At 43.6% G+C, this 19,126-nt stretch overlaps 1 protein-coding gene across 2 annotated transcripts in view; it reads right to left on the bottom strand.

Annotated features, from left to right (window-relative positions):
* Positions 1-2,968: 2,968 nt before the first annotated feature.
* Positions 2,969-19,126, bottom strand: part of PRKCQ (protein kinase C theta) — a 45,063-nt gene continuing 28,905 nt past the window's right edge. Inside the window, exons 12-17 of one of the 2 annotated variants that reach the window (XM_074144546.1) lie at positions 18,357-18,448; positions 15,885-15,947; positions 11,875-12,013; positions 7,429-7,617; positions 6,059-6,187; positions 2,969-4,751 (exon numbers count right to left, since the gene is read on the bottom strand). In XM_074144546.1, coding sequence (XP_074000647.1) covers positions 4,596-4,751; positions 6,059-6,187; positions 7,429-7,617; positions 11,875-12,013; positions 15,885-15,947; positions 18,357-18,448 — 768 coding nt within the window. In that variant the 3' untranslated portion in view covers positions 2,969-4,595. The remainder of the gene's footprint in view (positions 4,752-6,058; positions 6,188-7,428; positions 7,618-11,874; positions 12,014-15,884; positions 15,948-18,356; positions 18,449-19,126) is intronic. The other variant, XM_074144547.1, reaches the window with a different exon arrangement.

The raw sequence follows: 19,126 nt of genomic DNA, 5'->3' as shown, positions 1-19,126 counted from the left end.
AAGGTGATGCACAAACACACACAGGGCAGCACTTGCCTACTTTTCTAGGAAGTGGAGGGAAAGAAAGTTCAGAGGACAACTCCAGTTATCTGTCTTAGGATGGGATGAATCACCCTTATACTCTTTCCACTGATAATAGAGAAAACACATATGATTACTTTGGATACAGGTAGTTAAATTTTTATGAACTTTACATACTTTTAGACAACTCTGTTTAATTGAGCTTGAATTCCATCCTGTGAGCCTCTGTTCGAACAACTTAGAGCAACACGGTATGAACTATGTCCATTCAGAGGAAGAAAAGTCAAAGTGTAGAAAGATAGCTTGCACCAGGCCACAGGAGATATGTATAGCAGAACTTGGAAATAAATCTAGGTCTACAAAGACTCAGTAACCCCTTAACCACAGGATTGTCTTCCCCCAAGACATGTGTCTCTGGAAGGTTGTGTTGAATATTGTTAGTTCAGTTTTGCTTCCATTTAACCCCACTGACAGATCATCTAGGCCTTGCTGACCATCTCAAAAGATGTTGGGGGGTTGCAGTGAGCTTCTGTACCATTTTCATGCAGGTAGACAAGGATTTTTGGCAGAGCTCTGCTTTGACTTTTTGACTCACCAGATCCTCAGATTCAAAATTAAACTGGATGTCCTTCTGGAGATTGAACACCAAGACAGTTCTCAAAAGACGATAAATACTACGCTTTGTGCCTCTCTGGTTATTGCTGCTTTAGTATGGGAAAAGGGAAGATGTTTTTTCTTTGTTTCACTTTCCCTTCATTTTTCAATTTCATATCCCTGTGTATATAAACATGAAGGTAATATAGAGGATAAAGGACTCCATCATGCCTTTTACCAAACAGTAGAATGGACCCCATCATGTCAGGTACAGTCACCAGTGCCAGTTACAGATGAGCCAGAAATACATTAATTCCTGTATTTCACCAGCTCTGCATGTGCTGTCTTGGCTGCTGTGATACAGCAAAGACAACAATTCTTAGTAAGAAAGGTAGAAAAGCTTCCTGTGGTCTGCGCTGAGACCTCTGCTGGCTTCAGAACACCGCAAGGCATGCTTTGGGGCATGCATAGATTATGATAGCTGCTGTAGGTGATACGCCAGGCTGAGCTGGCATTTCTTGGAGTGAGAGAGCAGTTTATGTCACAGCTGTGATTCCGCCCTTGGGTTTTAAGTGTCTAAGGTACAAATATAATAGTAGAGGGAGGAGCACACCTACCTGCAGTACCCATTATTTGAAGCTGTACTGGCAGACAGGGACTTCTGGTGATACCTCTCCACCGCAAGATGTGCCTGGTAATCACTGGGCAAAATTGCCTTTCCTTTCTGAATGGGCAACAAAGAGGATGGTGGGGTGCAGGATGGAGCTTGGTCTTCCCGTTGGGAGAGGCAACCATACCCCTGGACTGCATGCTGAGGAGCTGTGAGACCAACCAACTTCCTCTGGGAGGTCTTTGCAGGAGGGCTGAAATCAGGGCTGTCACTCACTGGTGAATGCCACACAACCTGACCCATTTTCAGCCTGAGGTTTGGTTTGGTGAATGCCAAGAAGTAGGAATTTGTGCATCTCTCAAGCAAAGCAGCAAGCCTGGGGAAGGAGCAGTTGGGTGGTGCAGACTCCCAAAACTTGAGCTGAATCAGGTGGTGCTGGAGGTCAGACCCTGATGTTTGCAGATGCCATGCTCCTACAGCAGTGCTGCAATCCCATGGGGCTCCAGAACAGGATTGGGCCACCAGCGAATGAATAACCAAACCTGGCAAGTTCCAGCCCATCTACTATGTCATAAAATGAACATTTTGTGGAGGAGGGGAAAGAAAAGGAAGAAAAAAAAAGAAAGAAGAAAAGACAAGATGGGTACGGAGGTACCAGGTTTAGCCAAGGCAAAGGAGCATCTCTGTGAGGAACTGTGCTTGTGCTCATTTCTGTGCGGGTGTTTGGCTTTCAGCCCTCACCGACTCCTATCTCTCAATCGTTGCCACCACAGGAAAACGCTTGCCGCTTACCACGTCACTCTTCACACACCACAGGCACAGCTGGGAGGGTTTTCAGGCTGTGGCACCGGTGAGACACACGGCACGCACGTTCGTGGTGGCTCGTACCCACCTCTCCCTGGTTCCCTGCCCCCATCCTTAATGGGTTTCTTTGGTTTTTAAGCTGAAGACACCTTGCAGTGAGAAGCAGGCACTTCTTCTTGTGGTTTGCATCAAAAGCCCTAAAGTAAGCCTAATGCCATCTCTGCTCTAGCATTTACTCTTCTGTTTGGCTGCTTTAGCTATATGGGGCCACAGATGGAGTGCAGAGAGCCCTGCCTCTGGTCAGAGAGTTGTTAAACCCTGTTGCTCTTCAGTTACTTAACCGCAAGAGGTGATTCAGCACCCGACTTCCCTAGTCTACATTCTTGGGGTGTCCCTGCACTGGTGTCAAGCACAAACCACCATGCCGTTGCAAAGAAATCATCCCTAACAGTCATTTAGAGCAAGATACTACCAATCTTCAAATGATTAGAAGTGCTGTCTCTAGTCTGAATGAGGCCACCCAGGCTCCATCCATAGCATGTGGAGAGAGTCAAGCCCTCGCAGGACTTGGGTGATCCAGCCTCATTCAGGTGTCAAAGGAAGGTGACTTGAATTGCCTTCTAATAGTAACGACCTCTGCACATCTGGGTCTGTGATCCCTTTGAGATACCAGACCCCATTTACAGCTGTGTCGACTTCTGGTAGTGAAAAGGAACATTTTACTCTCTCCTTGGATACCTTTGCACAGCACCAAATCCTTTTTTTTTAAGATACTGATCTGTGGAGTAGTTACAGTTGTGCTAATGTTTGCTGATCCTGTGTATTTATGGGTTGAAATTCCTCTGGGGAACATGCCCCAGGAAGCGCAGAGCCATTTTAATGGCTTTTTCTAAGCACCTCTGTTCTTTGTCCCTATTTAATCACTTCAACACCCGCTTTCCCATTGTACACAACATTTTATTAAACTGTACAAACAGCACTGGCATTTAAAAAATTCATGCTAATCATTCTAATTAAACATGACGACCAGCTGCACAAACTGTGAGCACAGATGCCCCCTGCATTTCATACAGCACAAACAAGGTTTTCAATGAGAGTCACTGGACTGAAACCCTTTTCAGGATGCTCTGCTTTTCACATCGACGTTAGGCACTTCTGCTCTTGGTCCTGCAGGATTTGGTGTCTGCAGCCATGGCCAACGATACCCCAGTGCTGCCTGCAAGGCTGCATTCGTCCTGTTGGAAGGTCCAAGTTGACAACTAGGTCCACCAGAGCCAGAAAAGCACCTCTGCAGGGAACCTCATTTTGGGATGACTCACCTTCTAGAGCGTCTATTCTCCATGGACTAGAGGGGTTGATGCAATGATGCTCCACATGTATACACTTCAATTAGAGCTTACCACCAACTTGGGTGACTGCTTAAGTCTAAGCTATTCCAGAATCCTCTGTTTGGGGTTTGACTTGATTTTGAGCCAGTATTTAACTGGTATCTCAGTGACAAGCAGTAACCGGGTGGCTGTACATCTCTCCAAACTCAGAAAGCAGTGCATCTTTATTTAAAAGGCTCCCACGACGAAAGGATTGAAGAAAAAATATTTTTTTTAAACCCATCTACATTTCCACAGGTTGCAAAGGGACAGAACACACAGCAAAATGTCACGAGGTGAAGGAGACCTCACCCGATGTGCTGTCCTGCCCTGTGACTGTTGGGTGCAGCTCGTTGACCTACGTCCACCATGCATGCCAAAGAGCTGGAACATCATTTAGAGCAATATAAAGTATATCGGCCTTTGCAAGGACTGATTACCTTCAAGTAAAACATACCAATGCTGAGACTGGAAGACTAGTTTTATGATGCTTAAACAATGGCTGGAGGAAAACTCTTCCATCTTTCTCATGCAGTTTTAGGATAAAACTCCAGAAAGCTCAGTCCAGATTTTGCTCTGAGCCTGGCGTGTGCGAGGTTGGTTAAAGCTTTAGAAGAGGGCTTCTCGAGGCTTTCTGCTGGTCTGCAGCTTCCCATCCTTCAAGTACGAAGTATAAACCACTGGTTTTCTGCCACGGCAACGATCCTCCTTCGGAGTTGAGTCCTTAGTTCCGGGGCCTCTGATTGAGATGTACAAATGCTGGAATGGGCATCTGCAAAGTTTCTTTGTCCCAATTCCAAAATTGAATTCTAACACCTGTGAACATTATTTTTAAAGTGTGTAGGGAGTTAAATTGCTTCTTCAAAACTCCTGAGCACACATGTACATTTCTGCACACGTACAAGCAGAGGTTACCAAAGCATCCAGCCTGAAGTCTTCCCAGATGCCCTCAGGCCTTGAGCAAACCACTTGTCCTTCAGAAGAAGGCAGGCCTAGTTGATCATTGCAGAAATGGGCACTGACATCACCAGAAGCTGAAATATACTTGCTTTTTTTCTTACAGAGGAACCAGAGGCATGATACAAACTTTCACTGACTTGTTTTTCTGGTGGGTTCTTGATAAAAACAACCATGCACAGTCTTCAGTTGACAAAGTGTTACTCAAACAATTACAGAGAATTCCTTCAGTAAGGCAGACCTCAGGAAAATATTTTCTCCATTTTAGGGTTCACGAAAGAAAAGTTGCTGAACATGTTTTGGTCCATGCTGTTAATCAGTGCTCTGTCGGCACAGGACAGTCTAGGTTTTTCATTTAGGAATTCCTTGTCGAAGTTGCTACAGTCACTCGGAGATTTCTTCAAGAAAAAGAAAAAAAAAAAAATTCGATGTCAAACCACTAATACTTAGATCCTCATTACAATGGTATTGGCCCTATTGGGCTGCTTCCTATGGGCTCAGCTCAACCAGTTGGGAGCAAGCTCAGTTCAGCCAGGGAACCCCCAATGCATCTGCTCTTGGCTTTTTGCACAATGATTAAGTTAATCCAGCCCAAACGATGCACAGTAACCTGTCAAACTGCAGCGAACTTCTGTCTGAGCTCTTAATATCCAGCAACAAGCATGAAACACTTGCTTATTACCATCTTATTGAAGTAGTAATGGAAATAAATATTACACAGGAGGCACTGAGCCTGTGATCCATGAGTTCTGCCAGGCGGGGATGTTACAGCTTTGTAATACAGGGGACTGGACCCATCAAGTAAATGACACTTTTGAAGACTGTAAAATGAAAGTATGATGCACTTGTCAAATTAAATTATATTATTGTTATTAATAGGACTTTAATAGTTTAATAGGACTGTTATTAACAGTCCTGACTTAGCCAACCACATGGTTACTTGAACTGCTTTTCCTTCTTTACCTTCCACAGTGCAGTGAAAGATAATCACAGAATGGGTTGCACTTATGTGGTTAAGGTGTTTTAAGTGTCATCCAGACCCCTGCTATGGTAACTGAGAAAATAACGAGTAATTTGTGGTTTCTCAGGTGTGGGCATGCCAGACCTGCGTTTATAGCCACCAAAGGAGTAGTCATGATGACCAAGCAAGGCATCCCAGCCAATAGAGGTGCATAGTCCACAATTGTCTTTCCAATGACTGGAGGCTGTGGCAGATCCAAACTGTATATGGTTCCAGCTGCTTGTATCTGATACCAGACAGCCTGTGAACAATTTAACCTGCATTTGGACATGTAAGTAAGAGTAAACACTTTCCATTCTGACTGCCCAACACCAAAGTCCTCCATCTACTTTTAGATAGAGAAGTTGCATGTGCAGAGCAACTTCAGAAGATAACCATAAAAGTTTGAGGGTATTTTGAAAGCCTTAACTTGGTGCCTAAAATGGTTTGTTCCAGTGTGAAGCAGACATTTATCCACTTTTAAAATGCTGACTCCATGAATATAAACAGGCTTTGAGGTCTCTGATATTAAAGACCCATGGCTGAAGATTTTGGACAGTGCCCCTAAATAAATGTGTTTACAACATTACTATGGGTCCTGGCTTTGTTTTAATGCTAGCTGGAGGGTTTAAATATTTAGGGAATGAATGACTCAAGAAAAGAAAGACATGAGATGAGGGGAAATGAAAGAAGATGCATCATTACCACTCTTGGTTTGAAAGGAGGCTCCATCCTTCTTTCTTCTAAAGCCTCCCAGTTTATTTCCCGGAAAAAGGCATGCTGGCGGATGTTCCCTCTTGCTCCCAGTCTCCTCTCAGGTTCTCTCACAAAAAGCTAGAATGTTGAAGGAACATAAATACCTTAGTCTTTTACCAATAACAGTATATTCATTAGGACAGAACTACCAGATAGGGTCTCAGACTTCAAACTCAACCACGGTTGGTGAGAGTGTGAAGACTATTCTAACTTACAAAATTTCTCATTAGGGAACCAGTTCGGATTCTTAGCCTAATAGGCCAAAACTGAGAGACCTTGACCATATTTTTCCTTTGCAGCAGAGAGAGGACAAGTTTGCTACAGGGGCAACAATATACATGTCTGAGTTTGCAAATATGCAACTACACAGGTGAAATATCTGCATCACACTTGCAAGCTTTTGTTTGGACAACTTCTTGTTATCAGGAATTTTTTTACTGTTGAAATATAAGCATAATTTGTGAAAAAACTAGCCTAGCCTATGCGGAGTTGCATTAATCTCCTATACCTTTGGACAACTGGAGTGTCTGTATCTGATCCTTTATAATTCATAGAATCAGAGAATGGTTTAGGTTGGAAGGGGGACCTTAAAGTTCATCTAGTTCCAACCTGCCTGCCCTGTAAAGTTGGTCGGATGATTTGCACCTAAGGTGCCTGTTTTTCTCCATTAATTAGACCAGGTTGGATGGGGCTTTGAGCAACCTGGTCCAGTGGAAGGTGTCCCTGCCCATGGACATTCCTACATAGGAGATTAAAAGGGCCAAAAATGCAGATGACATGGTGCTACTAGTTTCAGTGGGCTTTGCCACTTCAGGACACAGCTCAGGCTTTGTCAACCTGCTCTTCAGCTCAGTGCAAACATGTAAAAAATTCTCTCATAAAAATCAAGCTGAACACCAAAGCAATCTACCCCAGATGTCCTCATATTTCAGAGGCACAAGAACTGCTTCACACCCAGAATTTCCAAGGAAGTCACTTGTAACCCTTAGTTTGAAGCCTGGCAGAGTATCTTTCCCAGGATTTAACATGCCTTGCACCTAAAGGATTGCTCTGCAAAGAAACTGATCTCTGCTGGTATGTGATACCCTGTGATCCTACTTTCCATATGTGAGGAGTCATCATCAAAGCTCAGGAGAAAGAAGACACAAAGATGGCCTTATGACTTAGGTCAGGTGTGCTTTGAGGTCCACAGAGAAGAAGGTGACTCTTTCCGGTCCTACAACACTAAATTTGTTTCTCTGAACAGCAGCTGAAGATGCACAAATCAAAGATGACAGTTCTCACAAAAGGACTTTTGTTTGCCGGATGGTAATTCTTACCTTCACCAAAATGTCCTTTGCATCCTTGTCAAGCCAGCGAGGGTAGAACGGGTTATCCATACGGATAGACTGGAAAAGCTCCTCTTCATCTTGGCCATGGAAAGGAGACTGCCCAATAAGCATCTCATACAGGAGGACACCAAAGGACCACCAGTCAACAGAGGTGTTGTACTTCTGCCCCAGCAATATCTGCCCAAAGGGAGGAGTGACAAAGACAGATGCAAAATGTCTGACGTATTTCAACTTCAGAAGGGTGGCCAGACCCTGACCTTTCAACTGCTGCTTTGCGCTGAATGGGATAGCAGAGGTGCTTGCCAAGACCTCCAAGTCACAGCCACACCTGGGTGACAAAACAGCCCTTCACACCACAGCTGACAGGTTGCATGTAACCCTTCAGTTACTTGAACAAATCCTTGGCTACCAGAGAGATCTCAAACATAAAAAGGGAGGCAAGACATCTTTTGCCTGCTCTCCAAGTTATCCCAAAGGTTCAAATCAGGCTCATGAAGTCCAAGAAGACAAATGGTTAAGCATTAGCATCTTAGGACTGATTTACCTCACACAAGCTGTATTTTAAAACTACAAGTGTGGCGGTGTAAGGGAACTTTAGGACTGTCAGTCCATAGAAATGGTGTGAATCTCTCCCAGCAACAGCTGTCCCAGGAAAAACATGAGAAAGCGGTTGCTGATCTATCCTCTTGAGACCAACTGAGTTATAGATAGAGGAATGGGAGTTTGGTCAGTCCATTGGTTTGTGCCTTTCTGTGTCAACTATAAAATGAAGGCTACATCCAATGTGTAGGGGCCAGAGAGGATGGCTGGAGTGACGACATCCCCTAAGAAGGGATGTGCCCTTTTCTTCCCCTAAAAACTTGGCCAGACATCACCAAGTTCTCAAAATTTCCCTCTGAGGAAGCAAAATTAATCTCATCCGCCTTTAAATATCTGTTACAGATACTTAGAGCTGAACAAGTTATAGTTAGCTCTTTTTGTAGTCAAGGAAGAGAATTAGTCCAATTTTAGACATTCAGCTGAATATCTACCAGCTGTAAAATACAACCCCCTATTTGTCTCCTTTGGTTATCAAGGAGCCTGGACAACTTGCTTATATATAGATATTTACATTGCAGATGTCTAAAGGTAGATGTGATGACTATGAGGTCTAGGATCCTTATCAAGATTTTAGAGCTGGAGAGGGGAATAGTTCATTTTAAGGCACAATATTTACTCTTGAGCCCAAAGCTTGGTTGCAATGTGATACCCTATACTATAGATATGGTGTAGGTATCAGTGACAAGCCCTGGAGATGGTTTAATACCAATGAGAACAACTATCCAGATCAGTACATATGAAACTGCTGATAGTTGAAAAATTATGATTTAGAGAGGTGATCTTTACTGCTGGCTCAGAGGTACAGTAGAGGTGGGTGAGTAATTTCTTGACTGTTTTCATACCTTGTCTTCATTGATTATAAATTGCCACATGGGCCCAGATTCATCTTATTGCCTGAAAGTTATGTGTCTCATTAATTTAGTTATCCAGAGTCTCACTATAGTCAATGGGGGGAAAACATTGATTTAACTGACTTAGATAGGAAAGGATGACTGGTCTGGGATGCTCATCCTTCTACAGCATTATAAAGTGCCATTTAATGTTTCATTCTTCGATTAATTCTCTCATATTAGGTGAGAAGTATCCCCCTCTAATGTACCTGTGGCATCTGGCAATGCAGGACCTTAATATCAGAAGTCTAAACTCAAGCTGATTTAGAGTGCTCATGACTAAGACATCTGTCTCCAAACAGGCCAAAAGAGGAGACTCAAAAAGGACAAAAAAGCTATTTGAATGTAAGATGCAATATATACAATGTGTTTCACTCAGAGCCAAAAAAAAAAAAGGAATCAGCAAGACTTCCTAATATATTTCTTCTGGATCACTTATAAACAATATCATCCCAACCTTTCCTTCTGAGAAGATACATTAGTTTTATAAGGCTTTACCTTTTAAAGTATAAAATGTCTGGAAACTGAAATTAAATGTTTCATGGCAGCTAAAGAAAAGATGTATTAGCTTTACAATTCTCTGGAAAAAAAGTAAATAAACTCAGAAATTTCATTTCAGGCTAAGTCTTTTTTTTTGTCAAATATTTTCTGAAATTAAAAAATTGCTACTCTACTGATCCCAAGCCCCCTTATTTGCACAGCTGTAGCCAAGGTGCTGGGTCTGTAACAAATTACAGTGCTAGCAGCTGCCTTGAAATACTGACAAAAAGTCCAGTGCTCCTGCCTCTGGCGGGAGAGATGATCCATAAACTCTAGCAGTGCTTTCAATTTAGAGGTAAAATGTTTTATATGCACTCATTGAATCTCTACAATAAATGATGGTGCAGAAATAAAACTCTGAGCTATTTTAGTCTTTCTCTTTTCTATGAAGTAAAATCACAATTAATGGATTATCACTTGGCTCTCATTTTGGGTTTTTTTTCAGGATCAGAAAATAGCTTTTTGGTTAAAATAAAAGCATATTGAAGTGGAATAAAAGACAATTACAGTTGATTGCAGAGCACACTTACACCTGCTCTTATGCAATACAAATCCAACTGATTTGAAGAGACCAGCCCTTCTGTCAGCAGTGGTGTAACTGAGACCAGAATCGAACCCTTGGTGCACAGTAAAAGATCAATGAATTACAGTGGAGGGGTAAAACCCAAAAGCTTTAAAAGCTATTTGGAAACTACCAATATCCATCATGAAAACACTAAAATGAGGAAATGGGATCTTGAAAGCCAAATAAATGGATTTCAGAGTGATGTCGGACATGATGCATGGTTGACTTGTAGGTTCTTCTCTGAGCTGAAAAATGTTTTCTTTGGCCCCAATTTGCCACCTAATTAGTCAAAGCCTCTCCACAGTAAGATCTATCATTGTGTGAAGTCACCAGGTTAAAGGAGCCTTCTCTTTTCTGGAGGGATCTAGTCCAAAGTATCTAAATTTACTAGGGGAAAAAAAAAAACCAAAACAAACCCAAAAAAACCGCAAGTTTGTGTCTGGGAAAAATGGAAAGAAATACGGGGAAGGGCAAAGGATCTTGTTATGGGCAAGCTGGAGTCTGGTGTCTGTGACCACCCAGTTTTATTGCATGGGCACATGGAGGCCAGGGTCAGCTTTTCTCCATCAGGTATCAGTAGATACCAACTGCAGAAGGAGAAGAGGAACTGTTGGTATGTTTTTTCATGGAGCTTGGAGACTCTCCATGCAAGGCCCAGCCTTTCTTAGTCAAGGGGACAGAGCGGGACCTTAAAACAAGGTACAAGCTCTGCCTTGACCTTGTTAGCTCAAGCACAGCCTCCCCCTATACAACTCCATCATCTCTAGTTTTAGAGCCCCCTTCACCAGGAGGCAACTTGTGGAGGCATGTCCTCCAGGGATGGATTCATGCAGTGACATGAGGTGCTCTGGCACTGTGCACAGCCAAAGCAGAGAATCAGAGCCCAGATTCAGCAGGTTGGGTCCCAGTTGTCCTCCAGACAGCAACATCTCTCCTCCAACTGCTAGCATTTAGAGGAGAAAAATCGGGATGTATGACCATTCTCATGTTTATGTCTCCCAGCATCTCCATCCCTTTTACAGGCACCTATTGGTAGTTTTTTAGGTCTAGACAGACCTTCAAGCCTGTGCTCAGTTTTCAGGTTATGCCTCTGATGGCAGAGCCTTTTCAGAGCATATAGTGCCTTATACAGCTCTGGGAGGATGCTCGTGATGCAGGCTGTGTTTGCAGCCAGCTAGGAATCTGTCTGAGTAAGAGAGAAGTCGAAACTTTTGGGTGCCATCCCTATTCAAGCATCAGAGCATACCCCAGAGGGAAGGTGAACCCCAATCTCTGCTTTATTGTGGACCCAGCCTCTCTTCTCTATCTAAAAGGTGATTTATCAATGAGGAGGAAGAATCAGCTCCAGGTGGGCATTTTGTCTTATCTTTCTCTGGTTTGTCTCTTAGGTTGTGATGAACATCATCCCTCAGAAGTGGCCACAGCTCCCTACCAGCTATCAAGGAGCCTGTACAGCCCTGGAAGCCTACTGTTAGCTAGCTAGGGAACATACTCCCTATTCCCCCTTGCTGTTTCTGTCCCTGAATTGGAGGACCTACCTCTTGGAGCTTCTTCTGCCATGGCCCAAATGGGATTTCCACTAAGCATTCTGTTTCTTGGTTAAGCCAAGCACCACTTGCTTCCCAGGCCCATTTGCACAAAAAATAAATAAGCCACAAAAATACGCAATGCCAGACAGCAACACAGACTCTGAGTCATACTGAAATCCAGTTTCTAGCCTGGAATTTCTCAAAGCCGGTTATTACTCTTTGCACCCTCCACCACTGACTAACAGTCAGGTCTTAAGACATGTTCTATGTCCCACAGCAGCTTGTTGATCTCCCTGGACCCCACACCTACCTCAGGAGCAATATAGTCAGGAGTCCCACAGAAAGTGCTTGTCTTCGCATCTCCAAACATGTTCTCCTTGCACATCCCAAAGTCAGCAATTTTGATGTGCCCCTCATTGTCCAAGAGAACATTGTCTAGCTTCAAGTCTCTGTGGAGGAAGAGAAGGAAACCCCTCCTTTAAGTGTTACAGAGACACACAAATTATTTTAGCAGGTCACACTTATAAACTTGCTATCTGCACCTATGCAGTGCCTACAAAGAAAGGCTACGGGCCTAACGAGGAGCTGCTCTCTTAGACTTTAGTATCTCTCTTCTTCATTCCTTCTGTCCCAGCACTGATTCATTTGCTGGAGAAGACTTTACCCACGGCTACCCAATCTTCTAAAAGCTACCTCCTTTGAGGATGCAGAATAGTGAAGCTAAAAAAGGGCTTTGTACCAGCTGGTGCTTCTGTCCCAACACAGCTTGGAGAAGGCGAGCAAGAAGGGACCAGCAAATGCTCACTTTCTCCTTCCCTGGGAATCTCAGTATTCTCTCTGAAGCTGCTGCCAGATCTGCCTCCCAATGCAGGCTCTACAAATGTTGAAAGAGGTAAGGACCCACAAACCCTGCATGGCTTGCAGAGGGTCAGAATAACGCGACACATCAGCAGAACACCCACCACCTTTCACTCTTGGGCTGCACTGTCTGAGCCCCAGGGATTTACAAAGACCAAGCTGTTGTCAGAGGTTTCAGGCTCTGACCTACTGTGGGAAGCAAAAGGCCCAGAGAGAAAAGGAAAAGAAAAAAAAAAGAAATGCACAGAGAAGGAAATAAAAGCAAGTGAGCTGATAAATCATGGCCATTGACAGAGAACAAAGGGGTCGTCACCTGGGAACAACCTCTGAAAGGAGAGAAAGAGAAAGGCAGAAAGAAAGAAAGGAAGGCTGGCATGACTTCTGTCTTTATATCTTATCTAAAAGTTTTGCTTTTCATTGAAATAATGACTCAGGGAGATGTTTGTATCAGTGATGTTGCATTTCACCTGGGTTGCAGGTAGAATTTGGGTTACGTGGTTTCAGAGCAGCCACATTCCTGCACTGCCTATCCTGTGCTATCAATCACTGCTCCTTTTTAAGGCTCCCAAAGCACCCAGACTCAACATTTGCTTGTAGCCACAGCTGAGGATACAACTGGTCTTTTCCAGCCTCTGCTGCTTCACAGCCTATACACATTTTCCACATCTCAGGCAAAAGTGTAACCATGAGGCTGTTACAGAGCTACCCTCCTGCTGAGAACTGTTTTACAACGTGTTTTTTTCAGAAATGGTTTTGACTCCCTACAAGAAGGTAATTTCTAATGCATGATGAGATGATCGTCTGCAATTGCAGGGAAGATGACTGTTCAGCCTCCGTCTGTGCAAAGCTCCTTGTCTTGCTTTGGCCAGGTCCCAATCAGGGTGGGAGACCTCATAGTGTCTCCACACTAAATTGTGGTCATGGGGCAATGGTTCGTTGCTGCTAGAATATGGCCCAAGAAAAAGTGGGAGTCATCAATCAAAAAGAAATGTAGAGACAACTGAGACATTTGCCTTCCAAGTGGCAGACACTCATGTTGTCACAATTTCCAGCTGGAATGACTTATTTTAGTTACACCATTGAGATCAATCTCTGGCTGCCAGCACTGCTTTTATTCATCTGGTAGATCGAAGCAAAACAAAAAACCCATCACCTACAGTTCACTTTCATTATTTTGATGAGTCTCAAACTCATTGGCTCCAGCAATTGGAGCTTCTGCCAAAAACACCTCGGCTCATTCATTAAAATTTAAGCCAACATTTCCAAACGTGGCTGCATGAGACAGAACAGCTGGATTCATTATTCTTACGACATCGCAAGTGATGTAGTTTCAAAAATGATTCCTATTCATTTCCCTAAGTGCTTAGTTAGCTCTGTCTGAGATACTGACGGCTGTGCGTTCTCAACTGACCTCATTGTCATTGTCTTCAATGAAAAAAGGAAAAAGGAGTAGGACTGGTTAAATCTGCTCTCTCAAAGCTTGATACCCAAAGCAATGCCGCACTGATTCCTGGGAATGAGCTATTTCTTCCTATCACCATGCTACCCAGTGTCTAGCTATCCCACTTGCCTATGTTTCCCAAGGCTCCAGACTCTAAACGCCTCTCTCCTTTCATAAGGAAACAGGTCCCAAACCCTGACAAACCAATGGTATAGCAATTCCAAATAAAAATATGAATTATACACAAAATATCAGCATTAACATTCCTGCCACAAACTCATAATGTCCTGAAGATATTTTCAATCAACTTTCGGAGAAGTCTTAGTAAAAATGACAGACATGGCTAAGTGGTTTGGGCACTTCAGAAAATGTTTCCTTTCAGTCATCCAGAACAATAATTAGAGCCAGAAACTTGCTGAGAGCCCAGAGATCATCTTAACTTAATGCCGTTGATATTGATCTCATGTTTACGCAAACACCATCATTGGTCAATAAAGACTATAAACGGCTCCCACATGAGTACTAATAATGAATAATAAGGCGAGTTTATATGAACCAAGGCTTGAGTTTTAATGGGAGAGTGGATTGTAAACAAGCCGTTCACTTTTAGCATTTGTTCTAATGTTCACACTACATGACAAACATTGAAATCAGCTCATTTTGGTTTCAGCAAACATTGCTGCTTTAGTGAGCTTTCTCATTTGTTTGTGACAAGCTATTTGCTTCCTGCTTTTACAGAAGGCTGCAATGTAGTAACTAACTTTTGCCATGAAGAGGAGCTGGACTAAAGTTCCCCAGAAATTCAGTTCCTCCTTTCAGCCATGGGAAAGCGGACTGTGGCCTGATTTCTGCAGCCCTTCTTGCTCCCAGCTTGTCTCTGTCCTTTCATATAGGTCTGAAGCACATCACTTGTGCATTAGATCAAAGCATCCGTGCATAACTTTGAAGGTCCTAGAGAAGGCAAGCAGAAGTTGAAATGGGGAATTTTGTAGTAGAGGACTTCTCCTCCCTGGGATTTGATAGATGGATGCATTGTGGACTAAATTCATACCAGTAACTTTGGGACAGGACTCTTCTGTCTGAGTGCAGCTGCCTGCAGTGTCCCACCTAGTCCCCATCAGCTCCCTGTGGAGCCCACTGTAGAAATTGGCACTTTTCATACACACTCATACACACAGGCTTGATCAACATAAAAAAGCTCATGCCTGTCTACTTGCTACAAGATCTTGGGTGGCTAGCTCAGACTCATGATGGTAGGTGAGATGAATCACAGAATCACAGGATGTTAGGGGTTGGAAGGGACCTCTGGAGATCACCCAAAACAGGGTCACCCAGAGCATATTGGACAGCAACACATCCAGATGGGTTTTGAATATCTCCAGAGAAGGAAACTCCACAACCTCTCTTGGAAGCCTGCTCCAGGGCTTTGGCACCCTCAGTGTAAAGAAGCTTTTACTTGGGTTCAGACAGAGTTTCCTGTGTTCCAGTTTGTTGCTCTTGCCCCTTGTCCTGTCACTGGGCACCACTGAAAAGAGGTTGGCCTCATCCTCTTGACACCCACCCTTCGATGAATCCCATCTCCCCTCGGAACTGTGCACAGCAAACCTCTTAATAACCTAAAAATTAAGGTACATCACTGTCTCCCTGCTGTTGTTATTTGAGCTGAGCTTGTCACCACTGTCCCAGGGTAACCAGCACAGCAGATATACCAAATTTTTCATGGCTAGCTTTACCTTATATACCTTCATACATAGTAAGCTTAAACTGGGTGCCTATGCTGGGTGCTATAGAAATGACTCGGTGTAAATGAATCATAGGGCTTGTTTTAATGTTAACCGAAATAGGACTGGATTCTCAAAAACGTCTCAAAATTGCCTTTTCTACACTATCTCTTCAAAATAAAACAGCCAGACTTTAAAAAGGAAATCTGCATAGAAATGCAATACCAGTAAGTACATCCAAGGACCAGTCTCTCAGTTACCATTAGGGCTTGCAGGGAAAGCAGGAATGAGTAAAATTACCTGTATATTATGCCCTTGGAATGGAGGAACTGGAGTCCGCATATGATTTCAGCAGCATAAAACCTGAGTGATAGAAGGCACAAGTTAGAATGGGTGCCTCCCAACAGGCGCCTTCAACTAGACCAAAACGATGGAAACTGTCTCCACAGGAGCCAAAATTTCATTAAGCTCCCAGAAGGCTTGGAGTGTCTCCAGAAGGCTTGGGGTAATTGGGTTTTACAGGTAAGCGATGCATAAAGGGAGATTCCCAAAAGTATGCCACATGGCCAGCAGCCCAGTTCCCACTGAAACCACTTTGTGAAACGGTAGGGATTTGAAGCCTACTCATCTTCAGGGATTTAGAAGCCACACCGCATGGCTGGCTGCCATTTTTTATACACAACTGACTCTGAGGACATGTCCATCAGTGCCTAAGGATATCTCCAGATCAGCTGTGGAGCAAAAAACCACCACCCAGCTCCTACTGCCTACCTGCCTCAAGATATGGTCCCTGTCACAAAGAAGGCAGACTGGGTGGTATCTATCCCTTATTTAGATATTTAAAGTAAATCAATGATTTACAGTGACGCACCAGACTGCAAATTACTGCAAAAGAGCAGCTATAATTTGCCATGTTCCGTAGCTGCTGCACAAACGGTAGAGTGGTCCCAGCAATGAGACAGGCAGGTGGGCATCTGGGTTTGGGGACCAAAGCCAGTCTCCTGGGCTTGTCAAACAGACCTCTTCACTGCTCAGATTTATGACTTTCTTTTGAACTGTTACACAAGATGTGAACTAGCTAGCAGCTCGGTGGCCTTTCTCTGGAGTCTTTTAGAGTTTGAGATCTTTGTTCTCAACACAGCTCTGCCTAAGGGACAACACCACATCCTGCTGCAAAGAGGCAGCATAAGGCTGAAGCACCATCACACAATGAAAGTGCTCTCCCAGAAGGGAATATAAGTATCGTACAGCTCTGTTCCTTCAGTCTTCAAGGCCTTGGCCCTTAATTCTGAACATTCAAATGCTTTTGAAAAAATCATCAAATTAAACACTGATTTAAATGAGAGTTTGGGGTTTCTTTTAATTATTAAATAGAAATTAATTCCTATAGTGGTTTCAATATTGACTTTTAAAATACCTTTTGCTTGCAAAAGGATTAAAAGCACCTTTCATTTCTTCTAATTCTTCTATTTACTTTAATCAAAGCTAAATAAATTTTTAATTCTCTGTTCGTGTATTAATTTTTTGTTTAACTTTACCTTTTTCACTTTTGATAGGTTTTATCTCTTTCCCCCCACACCCTTGAACCTTAAAGGGGAAAAGGGAAAATCCCATTACTTCTAACAAAAACCAGCTCCACCTCTGATCACTTGATGAGGAACCTCAGCTCAAGCAGGTCCTGCAGCTTGGTTACAGGCCACCCAGTGTTGTAAAGAACAAGATATTTTGTTCCACAGAGGGCTGAAAATGCATCTGTGGGATTTCTTTGATGGTGGTAAATCTGGGGTGGAGGTTGGGTCCACAATACCATTATTAGAATCATAGAAATATAGAATGGTTTGGGTTGGATGGGACCTTAAAGATCATCTAGTTCCAACCCCCTGCCATGGGCAGGGACACCTCCCACTAGACCAGGTCACTTAAATTTCCCAAATTATTGGGACCTCCAATTATGGGCTGAGCAAGAACTCAATGAGTACAACAAAGAGCAACCCCAGGGCTGCTGTAATTCATAGAAGGTTGCTTTAAAATGACTGTCATCCATGGGCCAGGTAATTAAGGTCTTAGGCACCTTTGGGGCTCTTGGATCTGAGGTGGATTGAATGGTCCTTCTGGAGCCCCTCTTTGTTTGAGGGTCTGCAGTCCTGGGAAAGGGACTGATCCAGCAAACAGGGCAACCTAAGGGACAGCTTCTATCTGGCTCAACTCTCGGCTCTGAACAAATGTTTATGGGACTGTGCTGAGGTTAGTGCAAAATACAGGAGCCAGGTCACAGCCTAGAAGGAGGTCCCCCATTTGCAGGCTAAAAGAAAAGCCTGCAGGCAGATGCAATGCTGACCAGGGTGTAGCAGCATCTGTAACACTTCCAGCCAGAAATAGCTTCTCTAGTTGACCAAGAATGCAAAGCACGGTCACGTCTGACTGAAATCAGACGTGTGGATGGGCTCTAAAAAGCCTTCTGTAGGAGGGGAAATAGGACAGAGAGAGGAAGTGCCTTGCTCCAAGTCTACCGTTGAGTCGGAGCGATGACCTGCCTGTTTTGTTCAGTTCAGAGAGAGCTGGGACAGAGAGTGATTCTGCTTCCAGCACAAGCACTGTCCCCATTTTGCAGCTGGGTAAGCTGCAGAGAAGTCAAATGGTTTGGCCAAGGTTTCCTCTACAGGACAGTAGCAGAGCTGGGAATAAAATTAGGACCCCTGATGTCTGCAGCTGATGCTTTTGCTTCAACCATGTGTGCAACCTGCAAGCCAAAAGGTAATAATAACACCTTACGTTGCTCTGGGAAGGTCGAACTTATGACAGCTCTGGATATGGAACATGAGGTCTCCTCCATTGAGGTATTCCATCACAAAAAACAGGTTTTCCTGTAGAGAATGAGACAAGATGACAATTAGGGTTGGGGAAGGGCGAGACAAAAGTGAAAAAAAACCCCAAACCAAACCCACCCAGAAAGCACTCGAAATGAGGAAGGAAAAGATTACAGCGAGACTTTTGGAAAGAAAGCAGTTTCTTTTTCAGATTCCTCATTTCTCCTCTTTGTTCTGTAAGCCCTTACGCACCCTCTCGGCTCTGATTTGTATAAACAGCAGTAGCAAACATTGCAAATCCACTTAATAACCAGCTGGTGCCATTGATTTTTACCAGCAGACCTCAAGGCTCACTAGAAGGGGATGAGTAACTCTACAGCACCTGTATAACAGAACGACAGATGGACAAGCTTCCTGGGGGACTAGCGGAAGAGGCAGAAGTAAATCTCAGGTCTCCTCTGGTTCCCAGCCCAGTGCATTATCCATTGAGTGGAGTAATCTCAAGCTGGTGTTACCTGCATTCCTGCACATCTTTGGTGGAGGCACATGGGTCTGACCTCTTCAAATTACCAGAGACAGTGGCCAGATGCAGCAATCTCTTTTAAGCACATGCTTCATTTTAAGCCTGAAAGCTGCTCTATTAAACAAGGCAAGATGTAACTTGCTAGTGGGAAGATTCATGAATTAATCATATTTCTGGATGCTCACTGAGTGCTTGCATGTCAGAGAAGCCTG

Source organism: Numenius arquata, chromosome 2 (assembly GCF_964106895.1).
Source record: "Numenius arquata chromosome 2, bNumArq3.hap1.1, whole genome shotgun sequence".
In the NCBI taxonomy this organism is placed as follows: domain Eukaryota; kingdom Metazoa; phylum Chordata; class Aves; order Charadriiformes; family Scolopacidae; genus Numenius; species Numenius arquata.
This window is presented reverse-complemented; position numbering and strand designations above follow the sequence as displayed.